At 39.9% G+C, this 20,778-nt stretch overlaps 4 protein-coding genes and 1 long non-coding RNA gene across 6 annotated transcripts; 2 read left to right on the top strand and 3 right to left on the bottom strand.

Annotated features, from left to right (window-relative positions):
* The first annotated feature begins 44 nt into the window (after positions 1–44).
* On the top strand, positions 45–1,276 carry LOC125500658. The gene is made up of 2 exons (XR_007278088.1): positions 45–185; positions 268–1,276. It is a non-coding gene; the product is annotated as an uncharacterized LOC125500658 (long non-coding RNA).
* LOC105692615 (F-actin-capping protein subunit alpha) lies at positions 609–3,990 on the bottom strand. 2 transcript variants are annotated; one of them, XM_012411927.3, is made up of 4 exons: positions 3,859–3,990; positions 3,348–3,711; positions 2,165–2,414; positions 609–1,990 (listed from the first exon to the last, which is right to left on the bottom strand). In XM_012411927.3, exons 2-4 carry the CDS (start codon positions 3,546–3,548, stop codon positions 1,572–1,574), a joined length of 870 nt encoding a protein of 289 aa, XP_012267350.1. In that variant the 5' UTR covers positions 3,549–3,711; positions 3,859–3,990; the 3' UTR covers positions 609–1,571. The 2 variants fall into 2 exon arrangements, with proteins under 2 accessions (XP_012267350.1, XP_012267349.1); XM_012411926.3 differs by having other exon boundaries at positions 3,822–3,963.
* On the top strand, positions 3,966–11,676 carry LOC105692566. Its single transcript, XM_048653757.1, has 17 exons — positions 3,966–4,671; positions 4,775–5,013; positions 5,434–5,540; positions 5,617–5,713; positions 5,767–5,999; positions 6,110–6,494; positions 6,582–7,158; positions 8,047–8,620; positions 8,719–8,896; positions 9,075–9,227; positions 9,340–10,136; positions 10,357–10,459; positions 10,535–10,658; positions 10,727–10,794; positions 10,866–11,064; positions 11,126–11,273; positions 11,355–11,676. Exons 1-17 carry the CDS (start codon positions 4,590–4,592, stop codon positions 11,536–11,538), a joined length of 4,248 nt encoding a protein of 1,415 aa, XP_048509714.1. The 5' UTR covers positions 3,966–4,589; the 3' UTR covers positions 11,539–11,676.
* Positions 11,677–11,680: 4 nt separating this feature from the next.
* Positions 11,681–14,360, bottom strand: LOC125500655. Its single transcript, XM_048654206.1, has 3 exons — positions 12,694–14,360; positions 12,393–12,629; positions 11,681–12,303 (listed from the first exon to the last, which is right to left on the bottom strand). The coding sequence occupies exons 1-3, from the start codon at positions 14,348–14,350 to the stop codon at positions 11,996–11,998; spliced, it is 2,202 nt and encodes a 733-aa protein (XP_048510163.1). The 5' UTR covers positions 14,351–14,360; the 3' UTR covers positions 11,681–11,995.
* Positions 14,361–14,364: 4 nt separating this feature from the next.
* On the bottom strand, positions 14,365–16,365 carry LOC125500656. Its single transcript, XM_048654209.1, has 3 exons — positions 15,378–16,365; positions 14,617–15,232; positions 14,365–14,469 (listed from the first exon to the last, which is right to left on the bottom strand). Exons 1-3 carry the CDS (start codon positions 15,395–15,397, stop codon positions 14,425–14,427), a joined length of 681 nt encoding a protein of 226 aa, XP_048510166.1. The 5' UTR covers positions 15,398–16,365; the 3' UTR covers positions 14,365–14,424.
* Between the last annotated feature and the right edge of the window lie 4,413 nt (positions 16,366–20,778).

Raw genomic sequence — 20,778 nt, 5'->3', positions numbered from 1 at the left:
ACGTGACCACAGGTTGCTAAGCAATTACTATATGTGTAAACAAATATGGCAGCAGATGTCAAAATTCGTTACAGCAATGTGTTTAATGCTTTTCAACCAATAAATGTTATGTTGATAGAACTTCGGAATTCGTCGCGTGTTTGTCGTGAGTGCACCGAAATTAGATGATCTGAACGAAACTCAAGGTACGTGCTGTACCGATAGGTCAAATATGCAAGTGATGTTTCTTAATTTCACATCAATTACTCTCACTTTCTTGCACTCTAGTACGTACCAGATGCACAAGTCTAATCTCAGGAAGTATCGTCCAATATCTGCTTGAGTTATTTTGTTTTCGAACTTGCTTTTTTTGGCCTATGTATTCATCGAGGTATTAATGGAGTATCCGGTAGATTGGTTGAACAATAAGTGCAGTTTTATCAGTGTAGAAAAAACGAATAAACAATAAATGCTCTGGACAATTACAATCTAGGCACCACCTCAGTGTAACATGTAATTGTGTTTATAACGTATTTAATAGGAAGTGATATAATACATAATGCAAAACAGCAATACATTGTGAGAAATAATGATAGCTCATTGTGAATGAGACGATATATAGCCAAGAATTTTCCAAAGTGTCATATCACTTTATTTACTCAATAGTAACATTTAATAATACATAATTTAATTGATAACCGTGTTTTGTGTGTAATGTTTTTTTACATGAGGACATGCTTTACTTATTTTACGATACACTCGATTTTAAGTAGTATTACCTAATATCAATATCGATTTAATGTAGGCAACTATTTTCTGTAGTTTGAAGGGCAGTGGCGAATGTCGGAACGTTTTCTCTCTCTCCACATTCGTCCATCCGAATTCAATAACTTATGTACACAATACCATCTCAACCCAAAATGTGAACAGATTAAGGCTCCAGCAGGCTATAGACTACGTTCTACAATGTACAATGCATTATGTATTTTTTTTTCTTAGATTTCATTTTCACGCTTTGTCTGGGTGTGTAATGTGTGCTAAGCGATAGCACCAAAAGATTCGCCAATTCTAATCACTTGGCACAACAATTTCTTTTTTCTTTTTTTTCAATCTGTAACTATGTAAAATAACCAATACACTGATCGAATTTATGTGTGTATTAAATTTCATTTTATTCCACTTCAATTGATCCTAGCAACATATTAGCTATAATAGATGTAATAATTATAAAACAATGTGTCTTAACAAAATTGTAGATATTTATTTATACTTCGTGTAATATAAAGTTTGATAAAAATAGCGGGCCGTATCCACAGACGTTATTTTTAAAGTTAAATTCTTTTATACTGTATAATAATACATTATTTGCACATTCGTTCTAACACCTCGTCTTTGAATATGGCCCGGTTCAAGAAATAACTAGCATAGTACTAGGGCATGTGTATGAGCTTCTGTCAAATGTTTATCTTTCATTACTTTTTAGCACACTTTATCTTTACCTCCATACACATCACACCTCCAGACTTCTCTGATTCATCAGTATGCGCTTCTTTTAATTAATTTTCTTATTAAGAGATATAAATAATCTGCCTTTATTGGCTCTTAAGCTCTTTGCCAATACTGTACGACACGATTTTGCTCCAGTCAATTTTCGTTCGCATAACAGGAAGTTGCCTTCGTAGAGCTTTGAACGTTGTATCTGACATGGTTTGATAATTTTCCGATATAGCTGTTTGATAATCGTTTTCAGATTCTTCTACCAATCGTATTAATTCCTTGGCCGTTTGTTTCTCAGTTGTAATGGGCAGGCTCTCTTTTACTTCTTTGCTGCTTACCAATTGTACATTTCCATCTTCGTAATAATGTACTTGAACTTTCAGACTACCTCTCAACTCTGCATTACCAGAACTGGTGTTGAAATTTACCGACCATACGGAACGCCAACGACCATTCCAAAAATTTTTTGGCTGGAATTGATGGTCTTCTATGCAGGCAGTTAGTGTAACGTTACCTAGAATAATTCAATAGCAAACTTTGTAGCTGACAATCAACTCTATTTGGCAACAAATTTAGTTTACTAATAGTTTACATTTTTAATCCATTAATTCAATTTAAATCTGCCACGCAGAATTCAGATTACTGACCAATTGCAACAAAACTTTGTTAGCTCCTACAACATACATACCTCCTTGACTTTTTCCAAAGACGGAGCACGTGCCATGTATATAATGGCTTTGAGTGTAAGTGGTGATTTCATCTTGAAGGGCAGATCTCCAAGGTTCAGCAGTAGCATCTGGTTCATAGGCCTCATAGTCCTGTGCTTCCTTTCTCAAATGGTCATATTTGAAACTCTGCTTACTGCGACCATCATAAAACCTCTGTCCTCCCAAGTCATTGTGCTCAGTGATGAGAACAGGATACTCGCTTCCTTCAACCTTGATTCAATGACAAATATTGAAAACATTCAATACATAGGTTATTGATTCATTATAATATTCAGAAACAGGAAATGATCGCTTGAAATAATGCACAAAACACCTCATACCCTACTCATACTCAGTAACATAACGCTACTTGAATGAATATGTAAATATGAGATTCTATCTGAAGAATATCAATGAATTGCTCTACAAACTAGACAAGCTTGGTCATAAATAACTATAAAATTTTGGTCTATCGCCATTACATGGTAACACAAAGTATCATTTTTTTTTTTTTATTGAGCTGATGGATGAAATAAAATAAATTTGGGCAAAAAAATTTACGTTAGGGTGGAACGAATTGTACAAATTCTTATGAACGATTTGATCAGCTTGGTACATTCCTTGATTGATGTAAATACAGATATTTCTGCCCATCGAAACCAAAAGTTAATTCACGGTAATACAGTGGCGACACTCGATAGATTTGAATCGTATGCATATCAGGCCGATAAAGGTTATTCTACAAAGTGGGAAGCAATAAAATAAGGAAAAACTATAACTCCATAATCATCTGTCACAGATGAGTCATCGCTCATCGTCTATCACCTCTGACTACCATATGAGCAATCACTGCTACTGGCAATAATGTTTGTTAACTTTTGACGTGTTTAAATTAGAAGAGTAATTTAATCCTGAGTCCGAGATTGCCAGATCATCCGGTTAGGGCACTGTTCCAATTTCAATGAAAAAAAATCCAAACGTCACTTGCGCGAGATTTTCGAACAGCAAGACATTTTTGAAAATTTTTGAATAAAAGAAGACTTGAATAGCAATTGAAATCACCGCAAATACATCAACTGAAAATAACGGTGCGTGTTGCCCCTATAAAAATGTTATTTCCATCGTAATAATCACTCGCCGTTATAGAGAATCAAAGTGGTGTACCTTAACAGGCGTAAGCTGGTCCTTGTTGTATTGAGCAAATGCCCCAGATGCGCCTTCTTTCAGGAGGTTGTCGTTATTCAGTAGAACCCTCACATCGTTAAAAACTTCATTGAACTCACCGGGGGGCGAGTGTAGTATAAAGTCCGAAACTATTCGCACTTTTTCTTGATCGGGGATCACGACATCTCCGTCCGTCGCCATCTTACCTTTCCACTGCACGCACACTCCGCCGATGTGTCAAACCAAGGCTCGTGTAGTTCAGGTTATCCTAACATCCTTCGCCAAGCTTTTCACAGTTAGACGCCGCCTCAGATTTTCCGATAAGAAATCTAACGACTCCCGGATTTACTGGCTATTCAGGCTTCTGCATAGAGAAATTAAAACTCGTAAACTAGGATTTATGAAAACTAGCAAAGCATTTCACGTATTCTGTTATATCGTTATACTTGTGACTCAAAAATCACATGTCTTTACTTGAGCTAACTCGTAAAAATGGCAGGAAGTAGTCTACCATTTGATTGACTTGTTTATGAATTCACAGAAAATTATATGCCCTACTTTTTTCTGTAAATTAATAATAAATAACATTGAAATGCTATGAAAATATCTTGCAAGAAGAACCTGGACTGCACCGACCTTGGCGCAATGTATTCAACTCGGGCATCATCGGTGACTTCCGTATTCCTTCGACGCACACTCACCAACAGGCGTGGTTTACAATTGCGATAATACAGCTTTAACATTTATTTTTATCTGTTCCAAGTCAACATGCCGCACCTAATGACCAATAAAATATATAGCATGAATCCCGTTCCACGTTTATCCTCTCAAAATTACAGGGTTACTTTACATTTGAGTTAGAATTGAAGTATAATGAAACCATTTGCAGCTGACGGTCTTGCGCGTTACATCGCATTCGCGCCCCAAATTATGCTGTGCGATACGACTGTGCAAAATTTCCTTATATGGCAATATTTTGCACGCGCAATCTGATTCTTCGGGTTCAAATATCTCCATTCATTCATTTGCACAAAAATTACATGCAAAGACTATACAGATATTGGCATGAGAACATGATAAACTGACATTACAATCCTGGTTCAATACCTTATCCTGAGAATACTATAGGAAGATATGTTACGTAATTATTATTTTCAGAATTTCTTGTACAATTCCACTTCCTTTTAAAATCGGAAGTAATCGGAATGCACATTACGGAAAGATAATCCGAAGATCACGTCAATGGCAGACGATCCGAACCGAGATATTCTTCCAGTTAAGGACGATTCCTGCTACGGAAGCATTCGATGCTTCAGCGACATAGGTCATATTGTTAAATATCTTCATGTAGCGCTATTGTAAAGGATTTTTAATTTGTAGTTTTATGACCCACATTTTTGTGACACAAACTGGAAATTCGCATACAGATCCCAGAGAACGTCACATAGTGTGCAAACTCGACCGCTACCAACTGGAAGATAGGTATTTGCGGCTTCTGGATGAGGTCCAAGGTCTCAAGAAATTATCCAATAGTCAGGAAGACAAGATCAAGAGACTAGCAACGAAATTAATGCGATCTGCAAGCTCCACAAGAGCCTGTCCCGCTGCGCTCGCAATCAACGAGGATCGGGAGAGAATCACCAGATTGGAATTAGAAAATACTAGAGTATAAAATCAAAAATCTTTTTTTAAAATCAAACCCCCGCCGAAATTGATTAGTAAACCTCACCAACGTACGCTGACGTGTTCCAAAGTTGAAAAAAAACTTCATACTTTCTTTTTTATGTCGTTTGACTATATACGTATTCTGAAATAGTGATATCGTATCAGCAGTGATAAGAATGTGGTCATTTATTGAATAACTTTTCTCACTTCAATCTGAAGAAAGTTTCATTGACTCAAGCAATTTAATGCATTCTGTAAATTTAAATCAATGTATTGGATGCAAGGACTGTATTTTTTAGTTGGACTATGGTTGGACTACAGGTGTTACATTAATCGCTTCGATAACAAGATAAAATTCCGCATTGATTGTATCACTATATGAGGACACAAACATTTTTAAACAAGATTGATTTATTTTTAGTTGAAGGACAAAGCGTACACGTTAAAAAACCAACTGCTGAGTCACAGAGGTCCCAGGTCACCGTCGAGATGTCGGCGTGTCGCAAGTGGCGTATCTTCTGGACCAACGTAAGCCGGATTTTGTGCACGAACGTTATGAGGAAAATGAGAAAAATCATTTACCGTGATTCCTTATACTTTTCAGAACATACAGAAGCGACAGTGCTCGTACGAAATACCAATCCCAACCACGACAGGGATTCGAGGACAACAATTTGCAAAATTATCTAACAAAGATAGAAGTATGTTGATCATAATGAAAAATTCAGTTGTATTGATTGAAGAAAAATTTCAGGAACTCGAGAGCGAAAAAAATGAAATGATTAAGCGAATAGCTGACTTGGAAAGTCAAATCGCTGGGCACGTAGCCGGAATCCAAAGAGAAAAAGTCCAGGACAACGTGGAGTACATTCGAATGTGGCGTCATATGAAGCAAGCAAACGATAAACTTGTGTCTGTCCAAGCTACGAACGAAATGCTCCACGCACAAATAGGAGATCTGAAGAGACTTTTGGAAGAGACGACTAAGTGCGTTCAAACATTTGTATGCCTCTGTAAAAATGCGCGAGAAAAATAAAGAAACTGATGAACAAGATTACCGCAATCATCAAGATTTTGTATTTGCTTTTAAATTTCAGAAACAACAGGGAAGTCACAGCAGCATTAGTGGCCGAGAAACAACGACTATCGGAAATAGATGAGCAAATTACGATTGCCAAAGACACCCAGTTAAGTCTACGCGAGAAGGAGGAACAGATTCGCGGTCTCACGAATGAGATGACGATTCTAAAGCAGCATAATGAAGAGTTAATTGCTTTGAGTTCAAAGTTCGGGCAAGTGGAGATCGAGAATATGGAGCTGAAGAGGAAGGTCTCCGAGTGCGCGCAAGACAACCAAAATCTAAAATCCGCTTTAAATTCGGAGCAAACCGACCATGCTGCTCTGAAAGCCGCGAACGATCAGCTGATGAAGAAAATAGAGGAACTCCAAAGAAATATGGACAATTTAACTGTGCAGCTCATGGTGAGTGTCAAAGGAGATAATAACTCGTCTTGACCGTTGGAGCCTGGTTACCCCGCACCTTTAACTCTGCCTTGCCCCGTTTCTCAGACATTTCAGAATCAAGGAGATGAACGTCTCGTATCAAAGGGAACTCAAAGCGAAATAAAATGTGCCGACAAAAATATCGGGACTTCATTAACACCCAATAGTCCTCTTTCCAGTCCGTCGGATGAAAATAAAGAATTATTTTCGGACTACGCAGCAGATCACGAGCCTGATGCAGATTCCGGCGATATACAGAAGATTAAAGTTTCGAAGAAGGGATCCGATCCTGCAGGTTCGCGAGGCCATGGAAAGTCGACTGGGCCAAAATCGAAAAAAACTACTAGTAAAAAAAAGACGAAAAATATTTCTGAAAGCGAAAGCGAGTCGTCATCTCATCCGAATACTCGAGCTGGCGTTGATCATAAATCGAATCCAATACCTCAAGCAAAAGTTGCAACTATGTCACGAGAAAAAATGTTGAAACTCTTGGACCAGGCGCAGATAAGTACGCCGTTGGAGGCTCAAAATGCTGCGAGAATGCGGCAATTTGATGCAACTGGCGGACAAAATGACGCTTCCATATTCCCAGAATCTTATAGGCAAGTGATTAATCTTGAAACATTGCTGTTCGGTAATTCTAGCTTCTTTTGACAAAGGCTTTACTTTCGCTTAGCCTTGTGGATTGTTTTAGCCTCGAATAGCCTCGAATATACTTATAATTATTATTGCCGAGACGTCATTTTGGGTCTACGGCAAAACTGGCATTCGAAAAAGTCAATGACCCACGACATTACTTCCATCGATTAAAAAATAAACATCGGGGGTTCTGTTACTCTAGAGAAAATTGGCACCGACAGAAAGAGTTTTTTTTATAGATTTATATTGAGAACAGTACGCTTCGACGGTTTCAATCTTCCGGTGAAATTGTTTCTGAAATTACGTTTATTCGTCTCGTTTATAATCTACACGATGTCTTCTTCGTAAATCGTACGATAGGCTAATATGATTCACCGCGACTGTAGGTGTAGAATCCGGTGAATAAAAATGTCTACTCTCCACTATATGATAATTCGTTCTGTATCTGTAGCCTGATATTTATTCAAACTATTCTAGCTAATGTCTAGATTATTCTACAATAATTATTTACTCGAAACGCGCAAACGTAGTGTGTAAGCTTTTCTTTGACGAAGATTATAATAATTGTACAGTATTTTGTATCGCATTCTTATAATCGATTAATAATAATTGAACTGTGTAACTGGAACATAGGTATATATTTTCCCTACGTATTCAAAATTACTCAAACTACTAACAATGGTATGAATATTTAATTAAGTATCTGATGACAGAATACACTATTCGCAAAGTTTGTCTGGGCGTTTGTTTACGTCTCCAGATCTGGATTATATTGATTGTCACGTTGAGCCCTAAATAAATATCCTGGTATCCCGTTAAATTAGGAATTCTCCGCCGCTTCTTCAGTGCTTAAACGTGGGTCTGAACTCACCGGGGATTCCGTCTACATCAGATGACAAAAATGACCGAAGTCCTGAGGAGACTGCTGATAGCTCTTTCGACCCGAAACAAATTCTGTTAACTCTGTTCGAGATCCTGCAATCCTACAGTGAAAGAATTCCTAAGATTGCAGAAGGCTCCTGCACCTGCTGCGACTTGCGGTCACGTAGCGCGGAAAACTTTGCACATAAAATTGGAGGAAATTTAAAATTAAAAGTAACAGATTTCAACCGGCTAGAAAATGGGCAAATGAATCCCTCTGGTAAGCCCTGCTCGATTTTGTATGAAAAATTAAAGAACGGATGTAACAGGATGAAAATCGCAGATGAGGAAATTAACGAGGATCAAAATCTCCGGCAGAAATTTAACGAAACTGGATGCTGCACCTGTACATCGAATCTCAAATGCCACTCCACTACTTCAGACTGTGATTACAGTTGCTGCATACCTGAAACCGATCCTGGTTTGCTACTCATGGGAAAACGTAACTTTTTTTGCCCAAATAATTCAGCGATCAGCAAGCAAGGTGAATTCGAGAATATCGGGTCAACGATTCAGGAGACTTTCGATTCAATTTACACGGGACGGTAAGCGGAACAAAATGGCCTTAATTCACTAGGTTCCCTAAGCTTGGGCTTCACGGCCCAATTCAAAGAGGATACGTAACTGCATGATATTCAAACAGTGATAGCAGATGTGACTGTCCCACCAATCACTTCGATCTTCGGAAAGAGATAAAACTTGGGAATATAAATGATCGATCAATGATCGAAAACGGATTGAGTGGCAACTCCCTAAAATTGCAGGCGTGCAAAGAAATACTGCAAGCTCACTATCATTTAAATAGTGATTGTAAACAGGAGGTAACTCCGGTTACGTTTAATATGACGATAGAAAATACTAGCGAATGAACTTCTGTTTTGGTATAATCAATAAATTCAATCGTGCGTTGGAATTTAAGCGCTGCACGAGATAGTATCGATAGCGGAATTATTAATACGATCTATCTTGGGGTTTGTAACGAGCGATTTTTATCTTCAGAAGAACATTAATACCTGTGATGTGGATTGTCACAATACAAACGAGTGCGGCGATACGCCGAGGCTTAGCAGAAGCACCACATTTCCTTTGCTGATTACTAAGGGGCAGGGACTTATCGAAATCCATATAGCCTCGCTTCAGCTCTCTTCAAAGGTATTCCTTGATAGTCCTTTTCTATCTCAAAAATTAACTTATGAAGCATAAATATGGAACCGAAATTATCACGATTATATCTGACATTCTCTCGTTACGTTTTTTTTTGCAGGCAAAAAAACTGATTTCAAAAAAGAATCCGCAAGAAATATCCATTTTTATTAGCTGGGATATGTGCGGTCAAGAAACGGCGTTTACACCAATTCTGAAATATCCCTCGCTGAGCTTCAATTCATCGTCGGTCTACCGCGTGTGCGAACTGCAGAACTTTTTCGATTTCGTACTTCGAGAACACATTATTTTTCAGGTGCATTTAACAAATCCAGACGAGGAGACTTCCACGGTGGCTAAAGCGAAGCTTAATATAAAAGACATCCTGGACTATCCCCAAAATAAACTGCACTACGTAACGCCAGTTCTCAGCACATTGCCGTGTTCCTGCGGGAACAATTTTGGACAATTATCCCTATGGATTAGACTCAGCTGCGACATCGATTTAGTTGAAAATTTTAAAGATCGATGCGGTTTGGTCAACAGAGATCTGAAAACTCAACCTCCGGTACAACCGAGAAAGGAAAATGTTGAGCCATCTGTACTCGTCAAAAAAAGCACGCCAAAGAACTCCGCCCCCCACAATGACTTGTATTCGTATCCAGAACTTACCACCGCACCGGTACGCGATATTATGCAAGAAACTAATGATTTGTACAAGAATAACGATTTGGGGCAAATAGCGATAGCAAAGAGTAACCGCTTGGACACGATCCGTGAATCTGGTTTGTCGAATTTTTTTATTTCTGAAGTTACTTTTGGAGAAAGTTTGACAAATCTATTCGCGTTGTCCGGCAGCCATAGAGCAGTGGCAACGGCAAGAATTCGACCAGGTGTCAGTCCAGAAAAAAAATCAAGGTAGGAAGGAAGCAGGTGGAGAAACATCAGATGAAAATAATGACCATGACGATTCTCCGACAACGTCTAACGGGTCGATGGAAGATGACTCACAGGACAGCGATGATGAAAAACAGGACAATACGAATGCCCCGTGAGTTTGAAGAACCCTCGAATAGGTACATCGGAGGTTTGAACGTACGATGACAATGGTCCAATAATTAATCGATTTATTCGCTAGCTTTACCCGAGACTTGAGGATGACAGCGTTGCATGAACGAGTGGATAGTAACCAGCAGGTCGAAAGTGCCAGCATCAGAGAGTTCAACAATGTTTTAAAAAATGTAACTAGCCTCCATTTTTCTCGCCCCTTTTGTTTGATCCTCGATTTCTTTTTTTGAAACCTTTGTTACAACCAGAAAGAAAATGAAACTTCTCTCGGTGAGACTGGTAGCGGAACGACGATACGCGACTTGGAGAAGGTGATCGCTGACGAAAAGTGGGAAGAATACAAGCGCAGTAGCCTTGGAGGAAACAGTGGCAGTGTGTGAAATTGGAATCGCGTATTACGTGAGGTCCGGACAAAGTAAAACTTGGATTTATCATCGCAGGTTTACAGCCGAAATTCGAGGACGCGAGTTACGGAAGCACTCGTGAGACGTCCGGTAGCAGAAATGTGGTACGGAGGTTTTTTGAAATTGAAAAACAAATTGGGACACATTCTTTGCTGACATATTCGACATTTCGCAGACTTTGTCCAAGGACACGATCATAATATCAATAGTGACAATGACCCTCTTCGACAAAACTAGTCTCATGAACAATCCTGACATCCAATTGCTCTACATTGAATATTCGTTCCTTGGCATGCGGGGTGCTGACATGGAAACCGCATCGTTACCCAAGCCGACAAATAAGGGAGAATCCATGGTCTACAATTTCACAAGAAGTAAGGCTATCCTCAGATACACCTTCCCTGTATTCTTCCACCCTTTTATCTTCATTTTCAGGATTCACCATTGACGACGGATATCATATTTCGCAGAAAAATATGCTCACCGCGATGTTGTCAGGCACCGCCAGCCCGCGAATCAGATTCGTTATTGTCAGCGAGCCGCTTCCAGAGGATATGGATACTAAGGAATGTGTGGAAGTGGGGTGAGCTTCTTACACTGCAGGATTTCTGCAGTTTCTTTTTTTGCTTCTTTCTTTGCCAAAATGAATTATCATCGTTTTCAGACACGCGGACTTAAATATTAGAGAATATGCTCTGGGCGATGGCTTGAGGGATGTCCCGTTGATAATAATGGACCCATCGCAGTCGGAACAACTCGGAATGTTGAAAGTGAGACGATCAGGTGACGGTGTGCAAGTTGATTTTATTATGAGAAATTATTTTTCAGATAACAATCGACGGCATTGAGATTATTCGAAATTGTATGATGGTTCAAAGAAGGATGTGAAGTGGAATAAAAGATGGAGTATGTATATGGTCCGCGAAAAATTTTCCAGTGCCCAAATGTTCAATGTGTATGTAAAGTTTATTAAAATTATATATATTTGCGTACATTTTCACATATCTTGCAGACATCCTAAATTAGATATATGAGAATCGTGTCAGGAATATTTTCATCCGAGTTTAGTTGACGGTTTATAGTTTTATACCAATATAAATACTCGTAACAGTAAATAATCTCGCTTCCGCTATTCTACTCGTGAAACGAAATTGTGTACAACATCCCATGGTTATCGTGATCGCCACATCGAAACGTAAACCACGCCATTTCCCTCAAGTTTTCATTTTCATTTGAAGGACCGAGCGTCTTTCGCTACACAGATTCGCAAATGTCTGAACGAATCGCAATTAAAATTTAATCCAGTCATTTAAACGTCCCATTGAGTCTTAAAGTTTCGTTATGGGATTTCTCCGGAGTCATTAACCCTTCGTGTGTTGTACTCGAGCTTTCCGAACTCGAAGAATTGGTGACCGGAGTCATCCCTGTGCTCGAATTTTTCTCATCTAATTGCTTCAATTGTTTGTCCTTAATTGCAGAATAGAGACGCGTGCGTCTGAATATTTCGTTGAATATATTTGTCGACATTTGAAAGTCCCTGCAGTCCCTCGGCTCCCGTGAAACTGTCCAGGTACCTTCTATCGTATCGATACCTTGACAAACTTTGCACGCTCCTGAATTTGTGAGAAGAGAAAAAAATTAAAATCACACCACATTTGTATTGGTAATTCGACGCTAGTATTTATAGAACTATAATAGTTACCAACGAAAACGGCGAGTGTTTTGGTGTGATTATTCGTTGCGATCAAAGTGAAAGGACCTCCGCGTTTGAACGGTGCGAAACCAGTTGCGTTCCAAGTCACGTTGAGGAGTCCTTCGGTGGTTATTGGTGGGGTAAGATAATCCAAAGATACATTTATGCTGTGATTTGTTACTTTCATATCGATCCGAACGCCGGCCTTTGTCGTCACCCATGATCCTGTCAGTTTGCAGGGCAAACCTAAATATAGTATAAGAAGAAATCTTTTTAGTATCGGTGAGGTGCAGGCAATCTTTGTACTCACCTTCTTTTTGTTCGTCTTTCGGATTTTCCAATCTCATCTCTTCGAGTTCACCCATAATTTCGCTTAAAATCTGGCTGGCGACCACCCTCGTTTGGTTTACTGCGATCGTCGTGTTCTCGGAGACAGTTGTATTAGCGGAAACCGTCGAGTTTCCTGAGATCGTCGAATTCGCGGGTCCTGAAACACTGGAATTCACGTTGACCAAAGCCTGGGAAGATGTTGTCGCTAACGAGTTGTGATCCGCGCTCTTCGTGGTCTTACAAACTGTTCGATTTTTAACGCTGCTAGATTCTGTCGTACTCGACGGCGCATGTTCGGTCTGGCTTTTTACGCTACTGGATTCTGTCGTAGGTGACGATGTCTCGTCTGCCTGTTTTTTCGAGTCACTAGACTCCGTTGTTGCTGGTGACGTTTCCTCGACCGTTTTCGTGGAATCAGATTCTTTTCGTTTCGATTTTTTAACGGCTCCGGATCCCCGAGGATTCTTTTCGTGGGACGTAGGATGATCGGGAGCCCGGTGATTCAAATACTCAACTTCTGGCGCTCCGAGATTCAGCTTGATATCTTGGACCCCAGAATTGAGTAACCTCGATGCCGAATCGATGAGCGAAGGTGTCGCCTTAAAGGTCGCGAAATAATTTTTTGATAATTCCAAAGCTGCGGAGGATCCTCTGCTGGCAGGAGTTGCGGATCCGAAAGCTCCACGAATGTCTTGGAAAGGTTCGCGAATAGCTGCAGAAGACGCATCGCCAAATTTCGATAGTTTCTCGTTATCCGGAATGACGTAATCCATCGGACCTGTACCGTTCAACGGTTTTCCTAGTGAGGTTGAAATCGAAAAACCAAGAGAATTTGCCGGTGGCAAGTCACCGACTGAATAATATGGGGGTTTACTTTTCACGGGATAAAACTGTTGAATTGGTACCGGGACGTTCATCGACGGATTCATATTGAGCATCGGTGCAGGATTTTTGACGAATTGTGAATTTCCATACCGCATATTTGTAGGAAAGAATTCGTTATTGGTCACTGGTCTCGGCGCAACGACCTCTACGGAAGGATCACCGACCGGATTATACGCTACATTGACTCGTCGATCACGAATGTAATTACGATTTGCGATGTATTTTGGTATCCCATCATTTTCACCGATCCCATGCATTTGTACAGGTCTGTAGGAGCTGTCCACATATTCCATAAAGTTTGCCGGTGCCTCCATAACTTCTACAGTCTTCTGATCGTTTCTTTTCGCCCTCTCAACGGCCGTCTGGAATGCCTCAGAGTCGTCAGATAAATCGTAGTAATTTTGATCCATAAAATCATCACCCTCGCTGTCTTGAATGGATCGCATTCGTTCTTTGAGATCTCTAGCGTTTTCACTCAGTTTAAGCGGCTCCCTGATCTCTGGTAACAGAATATCGTTGTCGCTATAGTATTCGGAATATTCCACCCCCTGATCGCCCGGATTTTTCTTGGTCGGATCACGAGTGGTAGTTCGCATGAGTTGGGCAATCAGGCCTTTTCTCCGGGCCACGTGACTCTCGCCTGTATTTTGACGCGAAATCGTAGCCTCTCCACAATTCCCGTGGACCGCATGAGGACGTAGTGATTTTTTAGTCAGATTGCCTTTGAACTCTCCATAGCGTTTCTTTTCCATCCCGAATACGTGATGGAAACCGACCGATTCCGCTGATCTACGCATCTTCTTCAGCTCCGGTTCTCTTTCTCCACTCACGGACTTTCTGTTCTCCCTTTTACGTCCCGACTTTGAGGATTCTTTCTGGACAGAACGAGTTCTTTTATTTCAGGCCGGGTTGGTCTAACATTATCGCACAAATAGGATAATAAAATTGACATCAGTTTATCTGGTCATCCAAGTTATACTTGAGCTTTGATTTCAGAAAATAAAAATCTTGAACCTACCATTGGATAATGACGTTTCGAATGATGTTTTGGACGGTGATGTTTCCGATTTGGCTTCCGATGCCCTTTGGGCTTTCGCGCGGCATGGCTTCTGTGCCTTTTGTGCGTAGCTTTGTTCCTAACGGTCGTTTTCGGTGGGCTATGGGTCGTCGATTTGGTTGACTGAGATATTTTTTCCATTTGATCTTCCAGTTCTTCCACCCTTTCTTGTACATGTTGTTTGATGTGGCCTTTCAGAGAGGTCAGTTCTTTGATTGTGTTCTGCATTTCTCTGGAGCTGAGAGCTTCTTCTGCCATTTTTTCCGCCAACTTTGCCGTGGAATAATTAGCGCTAGGATAGGTCATTTTGCTGACCTTTCGGTTGCCAACAGCACGACGACGCCAAGGCCCACCAATTTTTTGATCAAAATGTGACATCGATCCTCCGATTTCAGCTGATTTTAAAACAAACTCAGGGTGAAAGCCATCGGAGCCTTCCCCATTTCTTGCCCAGGAAGACGAAACTCGTTCGAATGACATTGCAATAGGTTTGGCCGTAAGTGTCGAAACGGGTGACAATTCTTCTAGAGCTTCAACGATCATCAAGCTGACAAGTAGCGGTAGAAATAGGTCGAATCTGATAGAAAAAATATAGTCACGAATCGAGGGAATCAATTCTTCGTTTCCAATTCTGAATGACTAAATAATACAAGTAATATTCCTTGATTATTAAATGTCCAGCTGTGACAGTTTAAATGATCAGGATGAAAAAAGACAATTGCCTGATTAAATGAAGCTGCATTCCTCCGGGAGGTGAGATGACCAGGCGAGTAGTTGCGGGGCCATGAGTCCTCCAGAAATCCCCCAGGATCAAAGCGGCGATCGTTGACGGCAAAGCAGGATAGAAATGGCCTCGCCACTATTTTTTAGAGTGATAATGGTCGCTGTTTTCGTTAGTTAATCGAGTAGATAACAGAGAGAAGTTTTTGCGAGAGTATCAGAAGATGAATCGAGTCACAACGACCGATCAGTATCATCCTCTTTTCAGAAATTTACCAAGATGTCATCAATCACTGAATTAATTATACGTATCGTTTCGTTACTGTCTAAACTCTGTTTTGTCTTGTTCCTTAGTTCAAAGAGATCCCTCCTCTATCTCGCCAAATACAATAATCCCTTTTTGCTTTCAGAAACAATTCATATCCGAGTCGAAACTCGCGAAAACTCGCCGGATATTAAATCGACTCGTGAACTCGAAGAATCCACAAAATATACGAGGTAATTTTTCATTCGCCACCATATAAAACCTAATTGAAAAAAATGTTGATGTTTGACCCCAAAATTGAAAAAAAAATTCGAAGGGGCATTCGCCATCCAATAGCTGGAATTCTATTATTTTAGATTCATAAGATATAGCTTTCTTTTATGTATATATCAAAGATGCCTAAACTTATTGACTGGCAAAACCGAGCAGCACGCTTCTACTTTTTACGTAGGCGAATAGTCAATCGTGCAGTTGCTTAATTGATCTAACTTGCTAATTAATCAATGAATTGCGAGTTTTTCGTCTTCGAAAACAAAAAATTTGGGATTTTATCATCAGTTTTATCCTGTGCTCAATTTACTCGGCATATTCGTGTTCCTGAGGTGAAAATTAGTCGGAACGTATCACTATGGTATCACAATAGATTTTGAAAAATGTTGGTTTTGGGGTCAGGTATAAATAATTGATTTTTCACTGGATTCTTGTATATTTTGACCTCGGGAATCCGAATCTGAAAGAAAAATTGATCCATCTCTAAAATTGACCGAGTTATCACCAATTTTCAGCTTTTTGGGGTCAAAAATAAAAAATTGATTTTCCAGTCTATCTCAATGTAATTTGAGCTCAGGAATCCGAATCCGGAAGTTAAATTGATCTATCTGCCGAATTGATCGAGTTATCGCCAATTTTTCACATTTTGGAGCAGAAAAATGTAGATATCTCGTAGGGAAAAAATCGTAGCTCAATTTGGATAACGGATTCGTGTTCCTGAGGTCAAAATACGTAAGAAAAGTGCCACACGATCGATTTTAAAAAATAAAAAATTTTGGCTAAAATTTGAAAAAATCGTAAGGGGTACCCCTTGGAAAAATCTCAAATTTTGGCCAAAAATTTTTATTTTTTAAAATTGATCGTATGGCACTTTTCTTATGTATTTTGACCTCAGGAACACGAATCCGTTGTCCAAATTAGGCTACGATTTTTTCCCTTCGAGATATCCTCAAATTTATGCCAAAAAATGCGATAATTCGGCGATAACTCGGTCATTTTTGAAGATAGATCAATTTTTCTTCCGGATTCGAATTTCTGAGCTCGAATTACATCAATATAGATTAAAAAATCAATTTTTTATTTTTGACCCCGAAAAGCTGAAAATTGGCGATAACTCGGTCAATTTTAGAGATAGATCAATTTTTGTTTCAGATTCGATATTCTGAGGTCAAAATAGCAAGAAAAGCATAATAAACCCAATTAAAAAAATGATTTAATTTTTGCGTAAAAATCGAACTTTTTTTTGGTTCTTCAAGAGTAATCTCATATATAATCAGCTCAGGAATTCAAATCTGAAAGCCAAAATCATCTACTCATGCAATCGATCGAGTAATCATCAATTATTCGCTGTTGGAAGCAGAAAAATTATAGGACATATCGATTGGTTCTAGTCGCAGACCCACTTTGATTCGTCGCAATCCATGCATGGTCGAAATATTCGAATTTCTCAATTCACCAGCGAACCCGAGCTTATTGTTAGCTGGAGTCAGGTAGCCACGGGCGCGCGGTTTGTTGTGGGGCGTCACCTCTGCTCAGCCCTGAAGGTGACGACTCACAACAAAGCGCTACGCTGCTAGCTACCTGACTCCAGCTAAGCTCGGGTTCGCTGGTGAATTGAGAAATTCGAATATTTCGACCCATGCATGGATTGCGACGAATCAAAGTGGGTCTGCGACTAAAACCAATCGATATGTCTTATAATTTTTCTGCTGCCAACAGCGAATAATTGATGATTACTAGATCGATTGCATGAGTAGATGATTTTGGCTTTCAGATTTGAATTCCTGAGCTGATTATATATGAGATTACTCTTGAAGAACCAAAAAAAAGTTCGATTTTTACGCAAAAATTAAATCATTTTTTTAATTGGGTTTATTATGCTTTTCTTGCTATTTTGACCTCAGGAATCTTCGATGTATCTTATGTTATTTGACCCCAGAAACACGAATCCGTTGGCAAAATTGAGCTGCGATTTTTTCCTATCGAGATATCTCAATTTTTCGGTTCCAAAAAGTGAAAATAATAAAATCTTGACAATAAATTTATGGGTACACCCAGCGAAATTGATTCTGGACTAAACCCCACTGTTCCTACGAAAAAACAGAGTCAGAATTCATCTCACCGAGTGTACACTATGGTATTTGATCGCTGGAATTCGTACATATGTATTTTTTTGCGGTTACCTAAGAATTCCAAGAAATACATTAGGGTAGGTCGCTAAGTGGATCAAAGGGTTTTTTGCCGATGCACGTACTTCGCACATCATAAAATTAATTGAATTATAGATAAGGAGGTGTGAAAGGAGTCAACAGGTGGAGCCGACAAATCGTTTCACACCTCCCGACAATAGAGCAAAAAAAAGCCCAAAAAAGGATGTTCATACCTCGATACCTATTAAAATATCATAAATCTGACTTTAAAGTCTTCGACGTGCCGGCATCACAATGCCCGAACACGTGCTATCTAATTTCATTGCACAAGCAACGCAGAGTTGCTATCACGCAGAAGAGTAGTCGCTCTGGGAAACAATATTGTTAATCCCGCTGCACTTATAGTTCACGAGAATTTTTTCTACTACGAGAGAGTCTCAGGAGTCGGTTTTACGAAATGCGCAACCGGATGGCGAAGAAAGTAACTAATTTGCGGGGCCTCGAACACGGCGCGCCAACTTCGAGACTCCCTTCAAACTTCTCTATCCTGATCTGCAAATACGTTTCCCATCATATCTCGCGAAAGAATAATCGGATTTTAATGAATTTGGGCTCGTCCAATTTTTATCTAATCAGCAAATATTTATAATTGTCTAACAAGAATTTATTCCTAAAAGCATGCTCGAAATCTACAAATTACGCTCCACCAGTATTGACTCTGCACCCTACAATCGAGGTACCCCTTTAGATCTTTTTGATTTCTGGGCATAAAATAAAGTATTTAAAAAATCTCGCATGACGCTTTTCTAACGTAGTTTGATCCTAGAAATACGAATCCGTAGAGTAAATTGAGCTATGAATTTTTCTCACAGAGATATTTGATCCATTCCATTTTTCTCGTCCTAAAAGCGAAAAATTCGCGACAACTTGATCATGCTAATCAGATCAACTTCGTCAGCAGATTCGGGAAGTTCCACAAAATATATAAGCGGAAAATTGTAAGATGACTGAAAATAAATGAAGTCAAAGTAAAATCCGAACGAAATCGAACGCGCACATAGTCCCTGCAGCGTACATTAACAGCATAGACATCCTTCAATTTTCCAGTGGATTGAGAATGCAAGGTGAATCTAGAGTGTCAATACTTATAATTTGGTGTCTCGTGTCATTTATCGATTGGCATGTAGATCCGGCCGTAGTCGCGTCTGCTAGTGCGATTAATTTGGACGAACCAAAAACGCCGGTGCAGCGTTTAGGTTATCGCGAACAGTACGTAGCATATATCGAATGCAGTTGCGATCAAAGCGTCTTGGCTTCAGGCCAGACACGCAGCGTCGACCTCAATTAGTTGGATATTACATTTAAATATCCTACAGGCTTCTAAGGCATGCATTAATAACATGCGGAATCGGACGTTTAAGTATCATCAAATCTTCCCTTCATGTTATCCTTTTCCCTTCCAATTTGTCCGAAACTATAATTCGATCGTCAAGGAAGTCGCGACTTTTTCCTCTCTCCGACCGAATCTTTCCGTACACCTGCGGTAACGTTCTTGTCAATCTTGTTACCAATTAGTAATCCGTTGACGGCGCGTTGAGAAATAGTCCCGAGTACCGTCTAACTCGCGCGAGTATAGCAGGAAATGTTTAAGCAAAAAGTTTGAGTAGTTCGAACAGTTGGATGAACAAGTTGGTCGAGTTGCAGAGCCTGCGAAAACAAGGGAAAAAGAAAGTAGAAAACCGCGGCGCCGAGAATGAGACGCGCAAACATTTAGTCTTTAACGTGTTATACGGGCGCGAAATATACATCGACGCCCAATGATCGACGATCCCTTCGCAAATACTTTACTTCGTCATGCGTGTGTACACGAATACGAGCACATCGCGGAAGAAGAAAGTGCAATATCTGTTCGACTGGCAAACAGTCGGCGAACCCCGACGCCGCCCGCGCAGAAAAGGAACTCGACGCGCTGGACCCTCACCGAAGACGCGATGAACGCAAATAGATTCTCGATCACCTATACTATATAAACTACTAGCTACTGGGTACCACGATGACTGCGTACCGATGCGAACTCACCTCTCTTTCGTGGACCCGCGAGCTTCGATTCCGACCACGTAAATCAATAGCATTTGCACGACACGTTTCACCTTCGGAAAATCCTGTTCGCTCCACGAATTGTCGAGGATTCGAAAATTCTCGTATTGTTTCAACGACGTATAATTTAGGTACATGGAATTCACGCAATAATAGGTTTGATTTCGAAAGAGATAATGGAGCAATTTCGTAACGCTGGCGAATTCTATTTTGGAATTATCTTCCGGCGAATAATATTCTTAACGAAGCAATTATTTGCCCTCTCTACCCCGTGGACGATGGAGCTTCTTTTTACTCATTCGTCACGGGCGATCGGCGGATTTTTCAAACTTCATGAAGATGAATTCAACCTCAATTAGGAGATGAGCTCGATAGTTAGCGTTTCGGATAAAGGAAAAGAAGAAAAAAAAAAAATTCATAGAGTCAACTCGAGTCAATTCGCATCAATTCTGTCAGTCCGTAGTTTTGTAGAAATAAATTAGTAGAATTGGATACGATCGTTTCGTGGGGAGCCGGCTCTAAACAACTCGAATCACTCTACATTCCGCGCCACATCATTTATGTAACGGTTACGTTACGCGATATAAAATTGCAACGGAAGGTTCGGTAATAAAATATCAC

Source organism: Athalia rosae, chromosome 4 (genome assembly GCF_917208135.1).
Source record: "Athalia rosae chromosome 4, iyAthRosa1.1, whole genome shotgun sequence".
NCBI lineage: Eukaryota > Metazoa > Arthropoda > Insecta > Hymenoptera > Athaliidae > Athalia > Athalia rosae.
Note: the sequence above shows the minus strand (reverse complement) of the source record. Positions and strands in the feature narration are given on the sequence as shown.